Below are 22,863 nucleotides of genomic sequence, written 5' to 3' on the forward strand. Positions count from 1 at the left end.
ATCAGACACTCGGTTCTGCAATTTTTATATATGTTGATTGGTTGAATTTTCACAACTAGCTCACTTGAGGCAATGGGCCCTAGAGAAGTGTGTGGAAGTCACTGATGAGTGGTCGGCCCTACCCTCCTTGCTAGACCAGCACTTTCTGCCTCATTTGGCACCACACCAGAAATATCTGGCGATTATTAAGAACAATAATGACAACACAATGACAGACGAATGCTGGGCTGTCCCCAGGCTCACCCATTCAGACTCTGCAGGGTGGGGCCAAGACTTCCTTTCCGTTCAAAACTCTCCCAGGTGATGCTAATATGCACCTTGGCTTGAGAACCCCTGTGTTAGACCATGCTGCCTCTTCAAAGTGAGAGATGAAAACAAGAGGGAAAAAAAAAAAGAAAAAGGATTAAGACTAACATTTGTTGAGCCCCTACTATATACCCAGTGCTTCATTTTATCTAATCCTCCCAAGCAACTAGAAAAGCATTCCCATTTTACAGATTTGCAACTTCTGAGTTACTAAACCAGAGAGGTTAATTTCCCCCGAATCTCAGAGCTCACAAGTGGCAGAAGGGAGATTTGAACCTGGGCCCGTGTTCGTGTTACTATAGCACGCAGCTAAGAAGTACCCCTCCAGCCCACACTGAAGACTCGGGAGAAATCAGGTGGAGCTTGTAAGAACTAGAGCTCAGAGCGCGTTAGAATTTCAGTGCAATGAAACTGCAAGTCACTGGAGGAGAGCCACAGGGCAGAAACACCTGAGCGGAGAGAGGACTACATGGTACATCAGACCAGAGAAGAGGCAGAAAGAGGCAAAGGGTGAGGAAATACTAACGTTACCCTTACCGTCCTGATTCTCACAAGAGCCCAATGAGCAGGAGCTATAATCATCCGCCTTCTGTAGACGGGATGAGATACACTGAGGCTCTGGGGGGGGGGGGGTCAAGCAACACCCCCAGGTTACACAGCGGGTAAGCGCCACACTACGCGCTCAAAACCCAGCCCCAGGGTCCTAACCGCATGAGCTGTCCATTGCCCACCACTTCTCAAAGGAAGGAAAGGAAGAATAGGATTATTTTGTTTCGCGCTCAGAGGCAGGCACTTTACATTCATTATCTCACAAATCCCAATAAATTCAACAAATAACTTTGTCCTTGAGAGGCGAATATGACCTCCAACTTGGGTTAAGGAAACAGGTGGTGATGGTTAAACCACCTTGCTTGAGGTCTCAGCGAAGCTGCAGCCGCCGTTGCAAACCCGAGGTGCAGTGTTCAAGCCCCGACTCAGCCAGTTCCAAATCCATGTCCCACAAGAACAACGCTAAAGTTGGAAATAGTTTTAAAATACTAAAGGCCCCCAAAACACAGAGCAACGGGCTCTAGGAAGGAAAAAACAAAACATGGGAGAGCACTGAAATGGATTTCATTATGTTGACTGGAAATTGGTTTATGACTGAATGAGGAAATACTTTAATTTTGTTTGGCCAGGTAGGAACTGTAAACAGGCAGCAGAAAGTGGCTTAGAAATAAACATTCTAAACAGATACCAGATATTCTCATCTATCTTTACTGATTATTTGAATTTAGGCACAATCATCTGAAGAGAGAGTAAAGAAACTGTATATACAAGCTCTCCCCTTTGTGCCCACATGGGACTATGAAACCGCCAACAGTGGTTCTCATTTGATTACACCTGACCTTGAAAACTCTGCTGAAATCACTTTCTTTGATCACTCCCTTCACTCTACAAGTCTTGGCACTATAAGTTCTATTTTTTTTTAAAGATTTTCTTTATTTATTTGACAGAGAGAGAGATAGTGAGAGAGGGAACACAAGCAGGGGGAGTGGGAGAGGGAGAAGCAGGCTTCCCACGGAGCAGGGAGCCCGATGCGGGGCTCGATCCCAGGACCCTGGGATCATGACCTGAGCCGAAGGCAGACGCTTAACGACTGAGCCACCCAGGCGCCCCTATAAGTTCTATTTTTAATTGAACTTACTTTCGAAGTTACAAAATAATGTGGTTTTTTTTTTTTACAAAATAATGTGGTTTTTTTTTTTTTTTAAATAGATTTAAGAAAAAAGAAGTAAAGGGGTAAACCTCAGAACCATTATCATTATCAGACGGATAGTCTTCCAGGTCTTTTTTAATGCATGTACAGACATGAATATACCAGTATTATAAAAATCATTTTTTGCCCAACTAGGATTAAATTCTTTGTTGGATAAACAGCATTGGTGTATTCCATTCCTATAGGAGCTGGAAGAAGAGATCTTTTAAAAACAAAACACTTACATTTCAGGCCCAAGAAAAGCATAAAGCAGAAACATCATTTTAAATGAGAGTTAAAATACTCTTTTCTCGATTTGGAGCAGGAAATAGAGGAATCTGATAAGGAGCATCGTCTTATAGCCCTGCAGCTCCTCTTAACACCCTCACATAGAGTAAGCTTTCAGTCAGTACTTCTTGAATGAATGAGAAATCGTCCCTTTTTATGGTGGTTTTATTTTGGGTTAAATAGTGTCAATACCACGAGTAATAGAAACAGATGTGTTCACATGTAAACGTTGTAAAGAGTGTTCCAAAGAAAATGACAAATCTTATCATCATCCATTTTGGATTATTCAAGCCAGAATTCCCTTCCATTTTTACTGCAAGTGACATATAAAATTAGTCCCACTCCTTTTTACCACTTTTGAGCCTTTGACACAGCCCCGTCGCTCATCCCCTGACTGTTCACGCATGTTGTATGCACACATGCATGCTTTGTTCTCAGATGAATTGTGGGCTCTGCAAGGGTGGGGAGGTTTCTCTTGGTTTCTTTTGTATTCTCCCCAGCGCTTGGTACATGTTCTGCCCACAGTGGATGTTAAATGTGTGTTGACTTCAGTGAATATTGTGACTATTAGCTCGCGAGGGCTGCCGTGACGAAGTACCACACACCCTGAGTGGCTTACGCCACAGAAATTTGTTGTCTCACAGTGCTGGAGGCTAGATAGATCTAAAGTTGAGGTGTTGGTGGGGTGCTTCAGTTCTGAGGGCCCTGAGGGAAGCCTCTGTTCTGGGCCTCTCTCCTTTGCTTGTCTTCTCCTTGGGACCTTTTGTGTCATTTCTCTTAGATGTGTCTGTCTCTGTGTCCAAATTTTCCCTTTTTCCATGAGGACACCAGTCATATTGGTTTAAGGCACACGCCCATGACCTCATCTTAACTAATTATAACTGCAATGACCTATTTCCATATAAGGTCAGATTCTGAGGTACCTTGATGTATCAGTTTTAGGGGGACACAATCCAACCCATAATAGTGACCTCCCACAGAATCATGAAAATTCAGAGTGTTCACTCTGCCTACCTGATGCTTGAACTCTCTTTGCCCAAGCCAAGAAGAACATGTAGAATTTTAATAATATTTTGGCAATAGGATTTTAGGGTTGTTTTCTGGTTTTTAATGTGTCTGTGTATGCTTTCCAGAATGGTTCCCACTGCCTAAGCCTCAAAGCCTTCAGAATGTCTGGAACAGGTAAGCACCACCTTGGAAAGCTTCTCTTAAAAGCAGGGCCTTAGCCCCCTGGACCTCAGTCCACTGAACACGCAGCCCCTGAGCACCTGGATCTCTGGGGGCCATGGGGCCCAGGAAGATGCCTCCAGGAGAGCCAGCCACCTGTGAGTGTGTCAGTTTTTCTCTATGAACCATTTTACTTTCAGTGAGTTTGGTCATTAAAATGGTTTTGTACCCCTCAACCATGCCTGAGGCCCTGAGAATGAGGGAGTGTTGGCCTGCAAGAAAACCTAGTGGGTTTATTATTCTTCAACACAGAGAAACCAAATAACATCATTGAGTGGCTATTGGAGGGGGGGGCAGCTTGATTCATGGAGGTCATGCTTTCCCAGGCCCTCTCCACGCAGCCTCGGCTCAGACCAGGGCAGACTTTTATTACCAGCTTTCAACAAATCCCTAGTTTCTTTTACAAAGTAAAACAGATAATAGAGACATTCCCGGAATAGTTAGCTAACTAAGCCACGCCAGGCAACCTCAGGGCTAAGAAGAACTCAGTGTTTTCGGACAATGACCAATTACAATAACCAGTATTATTTGATCTGAGAGTAATTAGCCGAGGCTCTGTTCTTTTTGCTTCAGTGAGGAGGCAAAAAGGGCAGTGAGGAAAACGTCAGAGACAGGGGAAACAGCTCAAATGTCAAAGAAAAACACACCCTTGCAGGTGGGGAGAGGGGAAGAGATCCTAACTGAACGTTTGAATGTTGTTCTTCCCTGAAAATGTGGTAGGGTTTAACCCAACCGAATTTTGTTTGATTTTTTCATGCTTACTGTTCACGTGCTTTAAAAAAAAGCCTCCACGTAGAGTGAATATCAGAGCACAGAGAGGTCAGATCATAGAGCTGCGGGCTACCAAGGACCTCTTGTTGGGAGGGACAGGTCTCCTCAGGAGGGCTATGCTCTCTGCTCTTAACTGCAGGCTCACTGTGTTGCCTGAAACCACCCCCCATGTTTTGGAGATAGGTTCCCCAGAACCGCTGTTTCCCCTTTCATGCAAGATGTGCAAACTTTCTCTGGCCAGCCCAGTCAGGGTCCCTAGCCCCAGCTAGAGATACCTGGATTTTAGCACTGCTCTCAGGCTTTCTTCCATTTCACTGTTGGCTCCTAAAATAAACGGTAACTGCCAACCTGCAAACCACCTCAATACCCTATGCAGCTGCCATTGGGTATTGCATGCTGTTGCATGGACCAAAGAAAGTGCCAGAGCCTCCTGCTATCACCGCACCAGCCCTTCCTCCTGGGCTGAGCAGGACTTGGATGCCCTGAGTATCCCTCTGGCTTCTCTGGCCACACACAAGAGCCGCGACCTCCGCCCACTGCCTTGTCCCAGCTACCCCTGTGCCTTAGCTCAGACTTCTGGCTTCTCTTTGCTCACACCTTCGAATCGAGGATGATGTCTACAGACGTGCTGCCTGATCCAGTAGCCCCTAGCCACACGGGGCTATTTAAAGCAATTAAAATTAAATTTTAAATTTAGTTGCTCAGTTGCACGAGGCACCTTTCAAGGGCCCGATAACCACAGGCGAGTAATGGCTAACACGTCGGAGGGGACAGAACTAGAATATTTTCATCATCATGGAAAGTTCTGTTGGACAGCACTGGTCTAGATGATCCCATGAGAAAATTCTTGGCTCCGAGAAGGACTTTGTCGCTGAACTAACGCTTGGTGCAATGTTTGCAATGTATTATTTCATTTATTCCTCACAAACCAAAGTCCTAGTTCCAAGAGGTGGACACTAAAGCTCTAAGAAGTGAAGTAACTTGGCCACAGTCACCAAGCTAAGTAAGGTGGAGCCCAGATCCATCTGGTACACAGGTCTCTGTGACTTTGTCAACTGAGTCGGGTTGCAAGAGTGATGGATAAAGAGGAGCTGAGGTATCGCTGGCTTTTCCACAAGATTTCTGCAAGGTACAGAAGAACCGTGCGTGGGCCATAAATACACCTCAGGGCAATGCCTGGGGTTTGATGGTGACCCGATTGACGTGGGCTAGTAAGTGCACATTCACTTGTCAGATTGATTGGAAGATAATGGACAGCTTCTTTGATGCTGTTTCTTCCTAGCGTTGGATATATTTCTTATTGTGGGTGCCTGCTTTACCACGTCTTAAACTGGCAGCGTTAAAAAAGTACCCACTCTCCTGGAACAACAACAAAAAGGTCATTATTGGAAAAAAAAAAAAACACAGTGATATTTGAATAATGCCTGCAGCTTAGTTCACAGTGTTGTGCCAATATTAATTGCTCAGCTTTGATCATTTGACTATGGTTATGTAGAATGCTAACATTAGGGGAAAATGGTAAACATATAACTCTCGGGACAATTCCTGCAATTCTCCCGCAAACCTAAGATTACTTCAAAATAAAAACAAATTGAAAAATTGGGGAAAAAACTAGTGCCCACTCTATCCCTGCCCTTTTTCCTCTTTCTATGGATCTAGGGGAAAACAACAAAGAACCCAGGTGAACTGATGATGACCAGCCTTGCGCTGCAGATAACTCCCTTCCACTGGAAAGGTAAATGGCAGTGGAGAATTTTATACTCAGAGCCAGCCTATGCCGGGAAATCAAGGTTACTGCCTCAAGCCCTGGAGAACCCACCAGATTTTAGATGTGTCGAGTGATGGCCAGTGGATGGAGCTTCACACAACCACAGCGCCTGATTTTCATTTTTTCTTATTGTTTGTGTTTCTGTTCTGGACTTCTAAAATTAAATGTGGATGTCCTCACACCCAGCACTTCCTGTAGGATTGATTTACAATTTTAATTCTTTTTGCAACTTTTATGAGCCACGAGGTCTGTGGCAATTCAGGGCTACTGGAATAAATTTGTTTTCCATGACACAGAGACAGGAACTCTCCTAGACTGCTGGTGGAAGTGGAAATTGGTACAACTGGCTAGTATTCTTAATCAAAAACTTGAACATGGTGTATGTCCCTCAACCCGGGGATTTCTAGTCTCAGGATTTATACTAAGGAAATCATTGTGCAGGTGCAGAAAATAGATTTCTCACTGAGGATGTCACAGCATGATTTTAATAGTAGCCTCTTGCAACCCCCAACAAAAAGGAAACAACTCTGATAAAGTTCTGGCTATGAAAATTATGGTATGCCCACATAACAGAATGCTATGCAGCTATTAAAATTATATCCTAGAAGACTGTTCAAAGTCCCGGAAAGATGATCAAGATAGTCAAGTGGAAAAAGTACGTTATAACAACATGTAGAGTATGATCTCCCTTTTTTTGGTAAAACAAAAAATATATCCACTTAAAGAACTAAAGAAGAAAAACTGAACATCAAATCAGTAGTGATCATCTTTGAGTGAAGGGGCTTATCTCAGAGTGATTGGATAGTTTTAATTTTCTTTCTCTGCATTTTGTAAGTGTTCTACAATAAATATGTATTGTGTCGGCAATGGAACACGTTTTGCTTCTAGAAATGTTACTAGAAGGAGCGATTCATAAGAAGATTTTTTGGTCTTTATTAACAGACTCTCGTTAATTGGGTGGATGGGTTCTCCTAATTCTGCAAGATGCTCCTGGTGTGTTTACTTTTTAACATCACAATCCTAACACATAATATTTTTTTGTCTTTTTTTTCAAATTTTTATTTAAATTCTAGTTAGTTAACAGATAGCGTAATATTGTTTTCAGGAGTAGAATTCAGTGGTTCATCATTTACATACAACACCCAGTGCTCATCATAACAAGTGCCCTCCTTAATCCACATCACCCAGTTACCCCATCTCTCATCCACTTCCCTCCATTAATCCTCATTTTGTTCTCTACCATTAATAGTCTCTTATGGTTTGTTTCCCTCTAACATATAATATTTATTAACATCTAGCCTATGTGGAAAGGTGCTGGTGGCAAATTAACTTTTGTTAATGTCACTTTTCATGCCAACTTTCATTTCCAAAATAGTGGTTATAACCAGTGAAGAACCGTCCTAGCAAGAGTTAGAGGAGGTGGCAAATTATAGAAGTGTGACGATAAAGGCAGTGGACAGTAAGCAAGATTATAGATGGCAGAGAGAAGCAGAACAATACAAACATGGAAGTAAATTAGCATCTGTGCCCAAAGAAGCAATGTTTGTATTCCTGGGGCTCTTATCTCAACTCCCAAATGAGAGTGCAATATGCCAATCACAAGGTAGAGATCATCAGGACTCTTGGCCAGATTGGGTGGTCCCACTCTAACTGCTGCTAGTAAAGGCTCATATTCAGGAGGGCACAGACTTGGTTTATACAGGGAAGACCAACATGCACTTGGCGCATGGGAGGAAGGAGCAGGAGAAATGGGTGGTAGCAGTCATAGCCTAGAGGCCATGAGACTGGAACAGAATGCTGGCACCATTAAAAACCTTGATATAACCTGGAGGGAAGAGTTGGGTTAGTTGAAAAAGAAAGTCCTAAAAAAGAAGTCTTCATATTGCTGATCAGTGCCTACTCTCCTTTCTTTCATTTGCCTGGTGGGAGTGGCCAGTTCTTCTTAGGTGAGTCCCTACTACCCCCGTGAGAAGTTCCATCAGCCCTCCCTGGCTTTCCCAGCCACCCGACATAACCATAGGCTAAATACAAAGAGTATGTGTGCCATGCTAACACAGATTCAAAATAGGTCCCCTGGTCTTCCTTGTCCAATGAGATTGCAGCTCCTAAGCCCTGTCTACAGAGCAATTCTGTAATGATTCCATTATTGTGGGCCAATGGGGAGGAGTGTGTGGAGAGAACCAACCATTGATTGGGGTAGGATTGTGGAGGTGAAAGCTGACAGATGCATTGCCGCCCGCCACCACCATCAGCGCCTACCCACCCACCCACCGCCCCCCTGCAGTTTCATAGAGTGGGTTCACCCCACCCCTTATAGCAAGGGTGGACTAGATAAAATTTTTTTCACAAGATTTTCCATGAATGTCCCTCCAGATTGATACTAGGTCCTAGTGATCTATACCACCTTCCCCACTCCAAACCCCCCTTTCATTGGCCCCGAAAACCTGTGCCTGGGCAGGGCACCCTGGATGGAGAAAATACCTTCCGGCCTTTTCTCAGGCCGCAAGCTAATGAGTAGGCCTCCACCCCATGTTCCCTTTTAACTAGCTGGAAATTGGCAAGAACTGGGGATTTGCAAATTTTCCTCTATCTTAAGTCTATGAAGCAATGACCACTAAGTTTGAGGGTAAAGTTATCTGTTTGTAGAAACAGTTTTATGTCATGGGAATCAGATACCTGAAAGTTTCTTAGGTAAATCTTATGCAAAATTTAGGCCACTTACATCTCTGGGCCAGGATTTCCAGCATCACTGCATCATGGCACCCGGGAAGGGGAAGGGTATCAGTTCTTTGTCGATTTAGGTTGGTATGTATATTCAACATTAAATAAGCCCATTTATTTTTGCTTAATTGGGGATTTGTGTGGCCGTGCAACCTAATTCTGAATGTCAGACATCAGTCCTGTGGTTAATTGCCTCCTGCACAGTTTTGTGTCTCGTGGCTTTCCACTTGTAAACCCGACTATGGGCTCTAGAGATAGATGTATTTAAATGATTGGCACTAGATTAGCAGAGACTTTCAAACGTTGTAAGTAAATAGGAAAATGAAGACTCACAAGTCCTGCAGGATCAGCCCCTGCCACCCTTCCAGCTTCATATCTGTCCCCTCTCCCCCTTGGTCCCAGGCCAGCCACCTGGCCTTTCCTCTTCTCCTTAAACTCGCTCTTCTCCCCTCATCCCCGGGGTCTGTATGGTGTACTACCTGCCTCTCCCCCGCCCTCAGCACTCAGCTCAAATGCTTCTTCCTCAGGGAAGCCTTCCCTGACCAGCTCTTCCCACTCTGAGTCAGATATCTGGGACTTTTCTGCACACGTACTTATGAGTCTCTATGATAATTTGGTTAGTGTCCGACTCCTCCCCTAGACTAAGCTGCCAGAAGGCAGAGTCTTCCCTGTGTCTTCCCGAGCCAACCACCTACCAGCACATGGTCATTGTTCAACTAATAGATTTGCTCATCTCCAAATTTACAGTTCAACACAGGTCAACTTGAGGATTTGTCCTTACTGTAACCTGGGCACTTAGCTATCTCTCTTTCTACGCTCCATTTCAGGGGGGACCAAGAGAGCTTCTTAGGTAATGCCCTGGGGGCTGAGCTGCAGAAACACTGTAAATAAGGGTGTATTCCACCCAAGCTTCACCCTCCAAAATTACCTCTTTCCCTCCCTCTCCTCCAGGATGCTACGCTTGCAGCCCTGGGACCATATATCCAGTTGGGCTTTTCTGCTTGGTGGGCATTGTCCCTCAAGGCAGTATCCTTAGTTACACATTTCTGCTTCTGTAATTATATTTCTGGGTCCTTTATGTATGTATACATGGTACCCGGAGCCCATGGGGAGGTGGAGGCTGAAGGAGAGCATACTGAGGATAGCTAAGAGTTCCAGTGGGTTGGGGGGCATGGTATTTTTCCACTTGCCATCAACTTGGCTCATCCCAGGAAGATCCTACTTGAAGCTCTTCTAGCCATCTCCTTCTCTCTACTTTTCTTCTTCTGCCCTTTATTTTTCAGAAGGGAGGCCTTTGGAGAAACTATTTTTCTCTTCCATTTTTCCAGGTTGGGCAGGGTTCCTGAAGCTGAAGACCTGGCCTCCCAAATGCTGAGAGGCTTTCCTAGAGACCGCGTCTCTGCCCAGGAGGCCCTGGTTCATGACTATTTCAGTGCCTTGCCATCTCAGCTGCACCAGCTCCCCGATGGTGAGTGAGGGACCTGTGTGTGTGTGTGTGTGTGTGTGTGTACATGCATACATGTAAGTCTCAGGGGCTAAGTGTTTTCTCCGAGTACTGGGGAATCATAGTATTTGCAACCAGAAATGAGCTTAGGAATCGATTTACCTGGGAGAAGCATGAGGAGACCCAATCTTGCCTGAGTTTTCTATGAGAGTCCCTAAAACTCAGAAACACTGGTGGGTTGAGGTGACACAGACCTCCTTGTAACAATCCAAACATTTCACATGGACACTCTTAGAAACTGGATGAGATGAAAGTTGCCTCTGAGTTGTTTGTTTTCCCTAGCATCTGTCAGGAGAAGCAAAACCAAAGTTTGCAACAACCCCCTTCGAGAGAGAGAGAGAGAGAGAGAGAGAGAGAGAGAGAGAGAGTAAGATGATAGGTAACATGGAGATGTCACAAGAGGAGGGCGGGCCTGTCTTGATTGGTAATTTGATGCTGCTGAGGGAAGTGCCCGGTGGGGCGCTGGGGGGAGGGGCACGTCCTCCCAGGCCCGACGCCCACGGGGAAACACAAGTTACCCTGAAATCAGCCTTGCTGCCTGGGCCTGAAGTCATCCTCCAAATCTGAAATCTGCTGAGGGATCATGTGGCTGGAGCTCTCCTCATGTTTCTCAGAATGTGGCCAGGAAGGGCTAGGCAGAGGATGTGGGCAGTGTGGTCATGGCTTGGCTGTTTGAGGGGGACCATCCTTAGGTGGGGTTTCTTTGGAAAAAGTCACCATGCAACTGAAAACAAGTTTTAGAAGCCCTAAGCAGGAGAAAAGAAAGCTAATAAGGAAGGTGTAGGGGCTCGGACTGGGAAGAGGGCCCTGGGATGGCATGTGGGGTGACAATGAGGATAGAGTGGGGAGCTGCTGCCTAAGAGGCCTAGACAAACAGTCTGGCCAAAGCCTTCAGGGTCTGCAAATGTGACTCCACTGTATCTAGGACATTGTCCTGCCACAGCCCAAAGCTCTGAGTTTGGGACTTCTTGAGGCATTTTATTATTAAAATGAGTTATTTAGGCTCTCCAAAAATAACCATAATCATACAACTGGGGTTAATGTCTTACTTAACCCTGTAGGAAGAGTTAGTCATCAGGATTTATTAAGTTGCCATTAAGTGTCAAGAACATATTAAGTGCTATAAAAATTGAGGGAAAAAAGAGGCTTGTCCTTGACCTCAAGGATCCTATGGCGTGGGAGGAAAAGGGGGTGAGGAAGAGGAAACAGGGCACCCTTGTACACATATTAGCACAAATCATATCTAAACAGCTAAAGTCTGTGCATAATCAGCTACAGATGTTGAGAGAATATGCGTGTGCTAAGGGCAGTTCTTTGGAGGAACTAGAATAACGCAACTGAGAGTTTGGACTGGAGGTGAATCCGGGTTGGAATTTGGAAGGAGCCGAGGAGCACTATTTGGCACATGGGTGGAACAAAAGATATCCCAGGCAACCTACAATTCTTACTCCCTTTCCAGTACCTCAACTCCCACTGTACCCCCGTGCTCTCCCCTACTCCCACCCCAATATACTGTTCCCAGTCTGAGCCCCTAGGTCCCTCTTCAGCTTTCTTCTCTTGGGCCTAGGACGTCTAAGCACCACTCCAGGCAAACATACGCATTCAGGAGGCACGCACACATGCACACTCACACTCACATGCTTACACACTCACCCTCCCTTCTCTCCACTTAACGAGACCTCCCTCACTGGCCCTCCTCCAGGATCTATTATTCCACATACTGAGAACCACTGGGGACCTTGAAAATGTCCTGGACACAAGCTTTGACCTGATAAAAAGGAATTGGCAAGAAACAGCCACTGTCCAAACTAATGTGTTGTTAGAGACTTGGGTTTTGATTCTTCCTGGCCATCTGAAGCAGAGCCACCAACTGAGGGGCTGTGTGTGTGTGTGTGTGTGTGCGCGCGTTCACGCACGAGCACGCACGCCCATGTGTGGGTGTAAGAGAGAGACCCATCTGTATTCCTTCTCTGTTCACCCAGCCACAGAGCCCAAATCTACTTTGACACTTTTAGAAAAATGAAAAGATGGAATCTTGCAGGAGCCTGCCTGCGCTGGGGGGGAGCCGAGGAGTGCTCACAGCAGGAGGGAAGTTGACTTTTCTTTATACATATAGGGGTTTTTCCATGCAGAGTTTAAATTATGCCTGATAAAAGGAGTTTCGTGGATGTTTCAGTTCTTTCAAATTCTCCTGGCTTCCTCCCAATTAAATGAGGTTTGTCAAAGCCACGGGGCTCTGCTGCTACTGCCACGGCCGACAAGCACTTCCTGCAGCGACATCTCGAATCCCCGAGGGAGAAGATGAAAGGGCCAGCGCCAAGAGACAGGGAAGGGGGTGGCAGGACTGGGTGTGTGTGTGCATGTGGGAGGGGGTGCAGAAGTAGGCTTAGAGACCGACCGACAGAGAGGACGTGGGACAAGTAGACAGGGAAAGCAAAGCTACCAGGAAAATAGGAGAGAAAGAGGAAGCGAGAGAGCGGCTGGGGCCAGTTGCTTGCGCACCTTGCCAACAGTGGCCCTTACCAAGGACACGTCGACGGAGGGATGCACGCCCTTGGCCTGGCAGTGCCAGCCTACTTTTCATTGCCCGGGCCAATTAGCCTTTATTAAGAGCCTCCTTTGCAGACAGAGAGCACCAGACGGTTATCACAGTTCCCAACCTGCAGGGACACAGAATCTCCGTCTCCGTGGTGGGCTGCCCTAAGCATAAGAATTGTGCAAAAATAAGACAGGCTCTTGTGAGTGGTTTGTAAAGAGAGTTTCCCTGCCATAATTATGCAGGAAATTTTGCTCTCTGGTGGCATTTCAGTGTGGAAGCATTTAGGAGCTTATATTTATATCATTTTATTCTTCTGGCTTTATTCTCGTTGCAAGGATAACAGAGTTGTCACTTTAAAATATATTCTGTTTCCCCTTTGATCTGGGAGATGCCAGCTCTTATTGTCTGCCCTCCAAAGAAGACAATCTGAGCATGAAACCTGTGGCTGGGAGATATGTGAAGAGTGGAGGGATGGCCTAAATCCCAAGAAATTCCCCACAACGTGCAAGAATCCGTCCCATCTACCCATGTCTATTTCGCCAAAGCTGAGACTTTCCCTGGGTTGTGGCAATAAGCTCATGGCCGGAGGAAAGCAGGTGGTTACTCGCCATGCAAATTCGGGGTTTCCAAGATTCGCCCCCTTTTGGAGCATACTCTTACGCGGAGAAGCATGACTATTAGAACGGCAAGCATGTGGGAACTTCTGCCAAGCGCTGACATGGTCCCTTATTGACTCTTGAACACCTGAAGAAACATTTGTTGATGGAGAAACTATTGGTAGTCTCTCTCAAAACACACCCAACAGCAAGCTAATTGCTTCTGCAGATGGCCAGGGGGATGCTCTCCCCTCTCCGTCACCGGCTCGCAGCCACACTTGTGGTCCTCGTGTCTGAGCCGGCAGCGCAGAATGTCAGCTGGGGCAGCGAGGACCTAAAATTAGGTCCTTGGCAACTCTCTAATCTTAGCTGCAGGTTCAGCTTCTTCGTTTAATTCCCTTTGCCCTCAGCATGAACTTGGGCTCTGGGAAAGGAACACTGCTTAATGATTTGGGGGTGGGGGAAGTGGAAAATCATTAAGCTGCCCTTTCTAGAAACTGGCTCCACTCTGTTCTTGCAGGGAGACTTCCAAATGTTACCCTTGGAAAGTTAAGACTGATTTTGGAAGCTAGCCATTTTGAACCATAGACACTGATCCACAAAAGTATTTTTTTTTTAATCTGGGGCAGTAAATGCCACGTGATTTAAGAGTCTGGTCCTTAAGCCCTGGTCCTTGATCATCAGGACATCAAAGGCTGTCTCTCTCTGTGGGTTGGTCCCATTTTACTTTCCAAATCCCAGACTTGAGTCTCTCCCATTCCTTCCTGGACTAAATCCCCCTTCTCCTTTAAAACAGGTTTCAGCATCTTAGAAAAAAAAAAAAATCCTAAAACTTGAAAGCTTACAATTGTTTCACAAGTAATTTTGCAAAAACAACTTACCAGAGTCTTTCTCATCATTAAATGCTTTCTTACTGCAGGCATAGAGGCACGGCGTTGACCTCTCCCATACGTCACAGCACCCTAGTGTCTATACTCTGGAAGTTCTTCAGCAGGCCTTATCCATATTGCCTCATTAACATCTGAGTAATTTTTTTGTTTTGCTCCAATAAAAGAATTTCGGGCCTTCTTTTAATTATCTCTTTAATATATTTGAAGATCCCTTGATGTCACTTTCTAAAGCTCACTTCTCTAGGCTGAATTCCTTTGACCTCTCTTCCCCCCAATATAGATTCTGTTTCTCTCACTCTTTAATCATTTTTGTTTCATTATTCTATTCTGAGCCCGTTCCAATTATTTTGCTTATCTCTGAGGCTCTGGAGCCACATAGACTCAGATTTCTAACATAGTGGGGAATTCTGTTCCAGTTCATTCATTAAAGATTTACTGAGGGTCATTAGTATGACACTGAGTGATACAAAAATGAATTAGTCAGAGAGTCTGTCCTCAAAGAGCTTCTAGTCCTTAAGGAAAGGAGACAAGTATATAAACAGCCACAGTTCAGGTGTGACGTGCTCTGGGCATTCAAAGGAGGTAAGATTAAATCCAGCTCTGGGGATACAGGACAGCTTTGTGAGTGCCTTCAAAGATTATGGGGTCTGGATGGTTGGGGAGGAAGGACATCCAGGGAGAGGAATGTCATCCTCCTCTTAATACCATCTAACATCATAGTGAAGTTGTCCTCTTTTTAATAATAGTGGCACAATCCTGACTCATATCATGGTTTTTACTCCTTATTGTATGGCTTCTTGCAATAATTTAAACATTTTTTTAAGTAAACTCTACCCCTAATGTGGGGCTCAAACTCACAACCTGAGATCAAGAGTTGCATGCTCCACAGACTAAGCCAGCCACGTGCCCCAATTTAAACATTTCTTACCATAGCCTAGTGAAATTTAATTTCATTCTTTGTATGCTAATGATTTCAAATCCATTCTGTTCTCGCTTTTATTGTCCACTCAAAATTTAACCAGGATATTTTGCCATTCTAGAGGACCAAGTTTCAGGGGATGGGAGGGAAGGGAGATTCTGAGCCAGGCCTCTCTTTTTCTGCCTTTAGGAGTTTGTAACCTAATTCAGACCACCCTCTCTAACCTTTTAAATCTTCCATTATTCAGTACTTAAGCAGTACAGGAAGAAACAAGGAGTTAGGACGTGTCCTCCATAACACACTTCCTCACCTTCCATGCTCAAAGATGTCCTCAAGGGATTCCAGTACGTTAGCGAAGATCCTCGAAAGAGAGGAAAAAGTTAGAGACGCTTTGAGTGGGAGAGGATCTCAGGGACTTGCTATTCCATATCTTCATTATATAGGTTGCGTCCCTGACCACCCCGGGAAGAATAGTGGCTGCCATTTATTGGGCATCCATGTGCTTCACACAAATTCTCATTCAATTTGTCAACTAGCTGGTGAGGCTGGAGTTATTATCCTCACATTATATATTAGAACATTGGGACTGAGAGAGGCTAAGGAAATTGCTCAAAATCACACAACCAGTAAGTGGGAGAGTCCAGGTTTGACTTCAAGTCAGATTCCTAAACCACTCTTCCCACTACTCATTGCCGCTTACTAAGGATCACATGGGAACTTAGTAGCAAAACAAGGATTAGAACCAAGGTCTAGACCCCCAGTCTGACCTTTCTACTCTCTTATGCTCTATGTTTATTTTAGAGCCTTCCCAAGAAAGATTCCACTTGTCCCGGGTAATATGCTTAATACCTCACAATTAAGAAGGTTCAATTCCATGTTTATTTTTATTTATTTATTTATTTACTTATTTATTTATTTAAGAGAGAGAGTGCATGCACATACATGCACAAGCACACAGGTGGGTGGAGGGGCAGAAGGAGAGAATCTTCAAGCAGACTCCCCGCTGAGCACAGAGCCCAGTTGGGGCTCCATCCCACAACCCATGAGATCATGACCTGAGCAGAAACCAAGAGTCAGATGCTCAATTAACTGAGCCCCCAGGTGCCCCCAGTTTGATGTTTAATAGAGATGCCCCTGACCTCTTCCTTAATCTTCAATGTCATCTTGTCTTAGTGTCTCTTCCCTTTTTTTTTTCTTCTTTTCTTTCTTTTTTTGTTTTTTGGGTTTGTTTTGTAATACACAGTCACCTTTGGGTTTTAAGACTTCTTAATCTATGATGGTTCTTTTTTTGTTTTACTGGAATTCATTCAATTTTATAGGGTAATTTCAGGAATCCAACAAAAAATTGGGCAAAGGCATAAAATAGCAATTTACATAAGGAAAACAAAAAAAAGTATACCAACACATGGAATAAAAAGACAGCCTTACTAGTGATTAAATAAATACATATAACTGATAAGTAGTTCTTTTTCCCCCCCTCAACCTAATGACTCCCAGTGTTTGTGAGATTGTGGTAAAATAATTTTCTGCTGGTGGTGTTATAAGATGGGGCAACCTTTGCAAAGCCTTATGACATGCATATCAGGAGCTATAAAAATGGTAACAACCTTCAACCCTGTACTTTGGTTTCTGGAAATTATTCAAAGAAATAATTGAATAGGAAAAAGAAAAAAGAACCCTAGATACATAAACGTGTCCATTGCAGTGTTGTCTATAATTGTATTTAAAAAATTACAAAATAAAAATAAAAGAAACAATCTAAATATTCAACACTAAGAGAACCAATTGGATAATGTTATATTGACTCAGCATATTGTACTATATAACAATTTAGAATAATTCACAGGAGTGTGAGGTAGTATGGAAATATTTATTGCCATTATGATGTGAGCTAAAAGAAAGTAGGATACAAAATTGCATATTATAATCTACCTGTGAAATGCATTATGCATATCAACAAAACTGAAAGGTAGCATACAAAAATAAAAATGCTCCTGCCATTTAGGGGGATTGTGGGTAACTTTTTTTCTTTTTCAACGTTTTCTTTGATGTTGATGTCGTATTGCTTTTATTGTTTAAAAGAATGAGGTAGGGCAAATGTTACAGGGAGTCCAGGCTCTGGACTGAGAGCTAAAGGACCTGAGTTGTCTTCTTTTTTTCCAGCAGGACATGCATTATTGGCCTTCATAAAGCCTCAATCTCTCAGTCTACACAATGGATTAACATTAGTTTCCTTTACCCCAGATTGACAGAATGTTTATTTTATAAATCTTTTAACTCACTGAATGCAAGGGTTCACATAAATGTGGTCCTAGGAGAATGAGAGGTGGGAGGGAGAGGAAAAGATAAATAGGCACTAATTAATTTTAAAAGGAAAGATCGTCCGCTTTAATCGGAAATGCTTATGTGCTGTGCCCCCAGTCAGAGTTTTAAGTGCACTCCGTGTTAGTTAGCAACTTCAACTTAAAGTGGTACTGTGTGATCCTCTGGGCTTTGAAGATGGAAGCCTATATACATACACATGAGCTAAAATTACTGCATAGTCACGAGGCTGTGTGCACTCTGAATAATGAAATGCACAAAGCAACTCCAGCTGATGGATTGACGATGTGTAAGGGCAGCGCAAAAACCACGTGCCAGGGAAATTACAAGACATTTTGAAATGATGGTTTAATTTCCAAGCTTTCTTTTCAGCTTGTGCTTTCTCTTTTAGCCATTACAGGCAAGTAAAAGAGATTTGATTATCTTGTTTCCTGTGAAAGGTTACTTAGCTTCTCAATCCCATTAAGTCACTTTCTGCACTCCAGTGCACCCAGCCTTCACCAGGTTATCAGCCCAGGAAGAGTAAATGGAGACACCAGGATCAGATTTCTAAAGGAAGGAAAGTTAAAGCAAAGTTTGAAAGGGGTGACAACCAACAGCCAGGAGCTTAGGAACTCAATTAGACTGAAAGACAACTATCTCATTATCTCGTTCTGAAATGATCTAAATACATAAGAATCTAAAAGTTTTAAATAAACTTGTCCTACTCACTGTCTAGATGACTGAATTTCCCTTCTCAAAAAATTTTAAACACCCACTTTCGTATTTATTTATTCTAAGTGCGAAGCAGCTGTGATAATTATGCTGTCAGATTCAGTAAGCTAATGAGGAGTCAGTCGAATGGAAGGTTTTGCTTTTGTGGGATTGCTGCGGGAGAAATGCTCTGCTGCTTTTTTCCCTTCTCTCTTTTTCTCTCTTTCTTCCTTTTTTTTTTTTTTTTTTTTCTTGTTTTTGTTTCCTTTTTCTAGAGTCGGGCAGTCCCCGGCCGGCCGGGCCAAATTGGAATCCCTTTGATGAACTGGTTGCTTTCCCAACACTGTTCCACCAGAGAATTTCTCCCTCTTTCCCTCTCCCTCTCTCTCTCTCCCCCACTCCCCCCCTCCCCACACCCTCCCTCCCTCTCTCTCCCTCTCTCCTTCCTCCCTGGCCTTTGAGGGACAAGGAGGCCCGAGGGAAATCTTCATGCCACTGTCCCCAAGGCAAGAGGACACTTCTCCCTGAGGGAAATTCCCAAAGTGGTTTGGGTTTGAGTTGATTTGAGAGTGATCTGTGAAGTTTACACACTGTTTATTTTAGCTGTTTATGCTATGACATGAGCTAGAAAAAGTACAGAATTGTGTATTATAATGTACTGTGAAGATGTATTATGCATACCAACAAAACTTGACGTCTCTGCTTTATAGCCTAGCAAAGGTGTAATGCCGAACCCAAAGACTCAAGGCCCCAGACTACTCGTGGCATCCAAAGCAGATGTCTAGGCCAAGGGAGGCAGAGATGGCCCTGCAGGTTTATTTCCGCTCTTTGGGTGTGAGCAGCTTCCAGCAAACAATATTATTAAGCCATCTTAGGCTTTTGGTGTGCCAAAGCTAGACCCTTATCTTTCTGTTAAATTGCACAATATTTAGAGCACTCCAGGTTCGTGCAGATTGTGAGCCTTGGAAAAGCAATGCCCAAGTGAAAAGAGGTCCTGAGTAAGTTTGTGATGACAATTGCTTTGGTGACAACGTGGCTGTTGTTTTTCCTAGATGGTATCTATGCTGAGGGCTTGGAACAAAGGCCACTAGTTATTCAAATATATTACATATCAAGAACAACCCAAGATGTTTTGAATATATTATCGCCTTTAAACTTACAGCAATCTGCCAGGAAGTTTTACTATCCCCATTTTGCAGATGAGCTCCTTAAAACGTTAACTTTGGGAGGACTTGACCTATAATTTTCATGTAGTAAGCACCCAGGAACAACACACACTTGAACACAGGCATTTATAAAAATGCCAACTGCCAGCATACTGAACTAACCCAATAAATCAGAGGGCAAAGGTAGTGTGTGTGTGTGTGTGTGTATTTTTTTTTGCAAAGAAAATTTTTTTAATTTATAAAAGTTGTACCATAGGGTCTATTCAAATAGATTGCCTAATGTAACTAATGCACCAGAATTTAAAATTTTCTGAAACACATCTAGCCCCAGCATGATGCTCATTGCCTGCCATCACTGGGACTAATGTCCAGACTCCTTGGCTTGATATTTACTCCCTTTACCATCTGGTTCCAGCTCATTTTTCCAACTTCATCTACTAGTCTGTCTTGCTCTAACCGTGCAGTTCCTTCAAACACTTTCCTTCCCCTTTGCCTTTGCTCATGCTGATCCTCCAGCCAGCAATATTGTCCCTGGAATTTCTTGACTGTTGAAAGTAGAGTCTTCCTTCACGGTTCAAAGGGCACTTGTCCATGCTTTTCCTGTGCTCCGTGGAAATGTGAGAGAGGAGCTGTCGTAATTCTTTACTTGTATCTCACATTCAGCCCTTGTTTGTTAGTGTGTGTGTCCCCGGTCCTATTCCTGTTTTTTGGATCTTCAACACCTAGCGTAACACTTTACCCAAGTGCTCATTTGGTGAGTATGTGTTGAATTGAATCAAATAAGAGGCACTTGACAAGTATTAGTAGATTCGGTAAAGCGAGTTATCCATGAGTCGGTATGAATTGTTGGTGGGTAAGTCTGCCTCATGTTATGATGTCTCTTCAGGTGACAAATATTACAACAGATATAAAAAATATACCGTGAAACATTCCAGGAAATAATAAGTTGGTGCTTTTCTCTTTTCCTCCCTACAGAGGAGTCTTTGTTTACAGTTTCAGGAGTGAGGCTAAAGCCAGAAATGTGTGACCTTTTGGTGTCCTACCGGAAAGGTCACCACCCAGCCCAGTTTAGCAAATGTTGGTGAAAAGAGGGAACGACATCACCAACATCCTTTCGGGTAAGGGATCCCAACTGTGAGTCTTCTTATGGACGGAACTGAAAATCCATCAACGCCAGGGGGAGAGGACATTGTTCATAGATTCAGAGCACCTCTGTTCTGTGTCCAGCTCTTCATTCCCACTCTAGGGACAGGGGCCTAGCCTCTTCGGGCTGCAAAAGGAGGATGATAATGTGCATCAACTGTCTCTCTCATTCCCAGAGGAGTAGTAAGACTCTGAAGACAGAACTTACAAGGCATTCTAAGGCCTTAAACTGATACATGTGGAACAAAGTACCACACCGGCATGTTGCATTCCCTTAACTATGTAGCTCTCTCCATCAGCTGATAGTACAAATCAGGGGTCAAAACCCAACCCCAGGGGCGCCTGGGTGGCTCAGATGGTTAAGCGTCTGCCTTCGGCTCAGGTCATGATCCCAGGGTCCTGGGATCGAGTCCCACATCGGGCTCCCGGCTCAGCGGGGAGCCTGCTTCTCCCTCTGACCCTCTCCCCTCTCATGCTGTTTCTCGCTCGCTCACTCTCTAAAAAATAAATAAAATCTTAAAAAAAAAAAAAAAAACCCAACCCCATTTGCTCAAGACTGAGGAGTGTCCTGGGATGTGGGACATTCGGTGCTAAAATCAGCCCAGCCTGGGGTAAACCAGGATGCTTGTTCACCAGACTGGTGCAAATGAAAGCTGGCCTGCCCCCAAATGCCAGAGAAGGACTGGTTCAGGGCCTGGCCCCACTCAGGAGATGATTTTCGATGCTTGTGAGAATCTAGTCATCACTGCTCCAGACTTCTTAGGCTACCCCTTCTGCACAGTTGGTTACAGGGACTTCTCTCATTCAGGGTGAGTCTGGAGAACAACAAGGACCAGATGGGGAGCCATCCACAATGTCTCAGACACCGCTACTCTCCTCACTCAGCCCAGGGTAGCCCAGCCTTCCAAGGTAATCTTGAGGAGGAAGGGGGCTATGCAGAAGTTTTCTGAAACTACCATACCCTAAAAGAAGTTCTGGTAGGCACAGGAAGCCAGGTGGGACAACCCCAAAAGCCATTATAGTATAGATACCCCTAGATGTTACAAGAGCACTTCTCATACTGGGCCTTCCCCAGCGGGGAGAGGGGACAGTAGTCCAGATAGAGGAATCAAGGTGGGACCCATACACAAAGCCAGCCAGTCAATGGGCCCTGTAGGTGACCCTGGCTATATCCCAAGCCACAAGAATTAGACTATGATTTGACCACCCATTTGGCAACCACAGCTTGGCCATGCTTCCTGACAGAAATTTTGGGGCCTGGATGGTAACCACAGACATGCCCCCCACACCTGCCCGCTCGTAACATCATTCAAATGGCAGGATTCAGCTCTTTGCCACTTTCTCTCGGATCTCTCTTTGGCTGTTGATATTTCGAGGCATGTACATATCCAAGATGTTTGCCTTCTGGATTTTCTAAGATCATTGTATTTAGAAATCTGGAAAGGTCAGGGAAGTTTAGAATTATAGCTGTTCCTCAGCATTTTATGCAATAATCAGGTTTGCATTTTGACAATATGTAATTGGAATTACAACAGGCAACACAATAATATGGTATTTCCCAAGCACCGTATTTTCTAAAGCAGAGATTTTGCTGTGTAATTATGTCACTTTAAACCCGCTAGTTATGAGAACAGGGTGTGCATTAGCTACGTTCTATAAAGTGAGGATTTGCCCTTCATAAAATTATCAAAGACGCTGATGGAAGTGGTCTCAGATGGTGGTGTTCCATTAGCATTACTATTACTTCTAGTATGTTGTTATTTTATTTTACGAAGCAATCAAAAGATAGGGAGATAACCCTGCCTCTCTGGTCTTCAGTGACTTTCCACAAAGGATTATTGCCTGGAGATGTGAAATGGTCATCGTAGAAGGTCCATGAAAGTCAGCCTGTCAAACTTGGCACCGGTGCTAGCAACTGAGAAAAGGAGGAGGCAGTTTTCACCTCTATTGGAGTCACCTCCGGATGTCCCTAGGCCCTTGGTATTAATGTAAGGAGATAAGACCCGTAGGAGAGGAACCACAAGAGGGAAAATCTAGAGCACTTAAACTGTTTAATAAATGGCTCGGGATCAGCAAAATCTGGGTGTGCTGGAGTTAAACAGACCAAAGGTAATCACATAGACACTTGGGGCCTGTAAATCTTTTCCACTAAATTGAATTTATGTTAAAATATTCAGTTTCCTGGAGATTCAAAATGTAAATTGGGATATTAGGACTTGTAACTGGCAGCAATGCCTCCAAATTAAAACTCTTAGAAGAGCCTCAAAATGTC

At 44.1% G+C, this 22,863-nt stretch overlaps 1 protein-coding gene across 4 annotated transcripts in view; it reads left to right on the forward strand.

Annotated features, from left to right (window-relative positions):
- Positions 1 to 22,863, forward strand: part of CDK15 (cyclin dependent kinase 15) — an 80,311-nt gene that overhangs the window by 55,051 nt on the left and 2,397 nt on the right. For 3 of the 4 annotated variants that reach the window (XM_064586926.1, XM_064586927.1, XM_054506063.2), the window contains 3 exons: positions 3,466 to 3,514; positions 10,148 to 10,287; positions 20,424 to 20,566. In XM_064586926.1, the coding sequence (XP_064442996.1) occupies positions 3,466 to 3,514; positions 10,148 to 10,287; positions 20,424 to 20,533 (299 nt within the window). In that variant the 3' untranslated portion in view covers positions 20,534 to 20,566. Of the gene's footprint in view, positions 1 to 3,465; positions 3,515 to 10,147; positions 10,288 to 20,423; positions 20,567 to 22,409; positions 22,580 to 22,863 lie in introns of all 4 variants that reach the window. The other variant, XR_010410270.1, reaches the window with a different exon arrangement.

The sequence above is a fragment of the Mirounga angustirostris genome, unplaced genomic scaffold, assembly GCF_029215605.1.
Source record: "Mirounga angustirostris isolate CCGP_5_RB_7025 unplaced genomic scaffold, mMirAng1.0.hap1 SCAF_3, whole genome shotgun sequence".
Lineage (NCBI taxonomy): Eukaryota > Metazoa > Chordata > Mammalia > Carnivora > Phocidae > Mirounga > Mirounga angustirostris.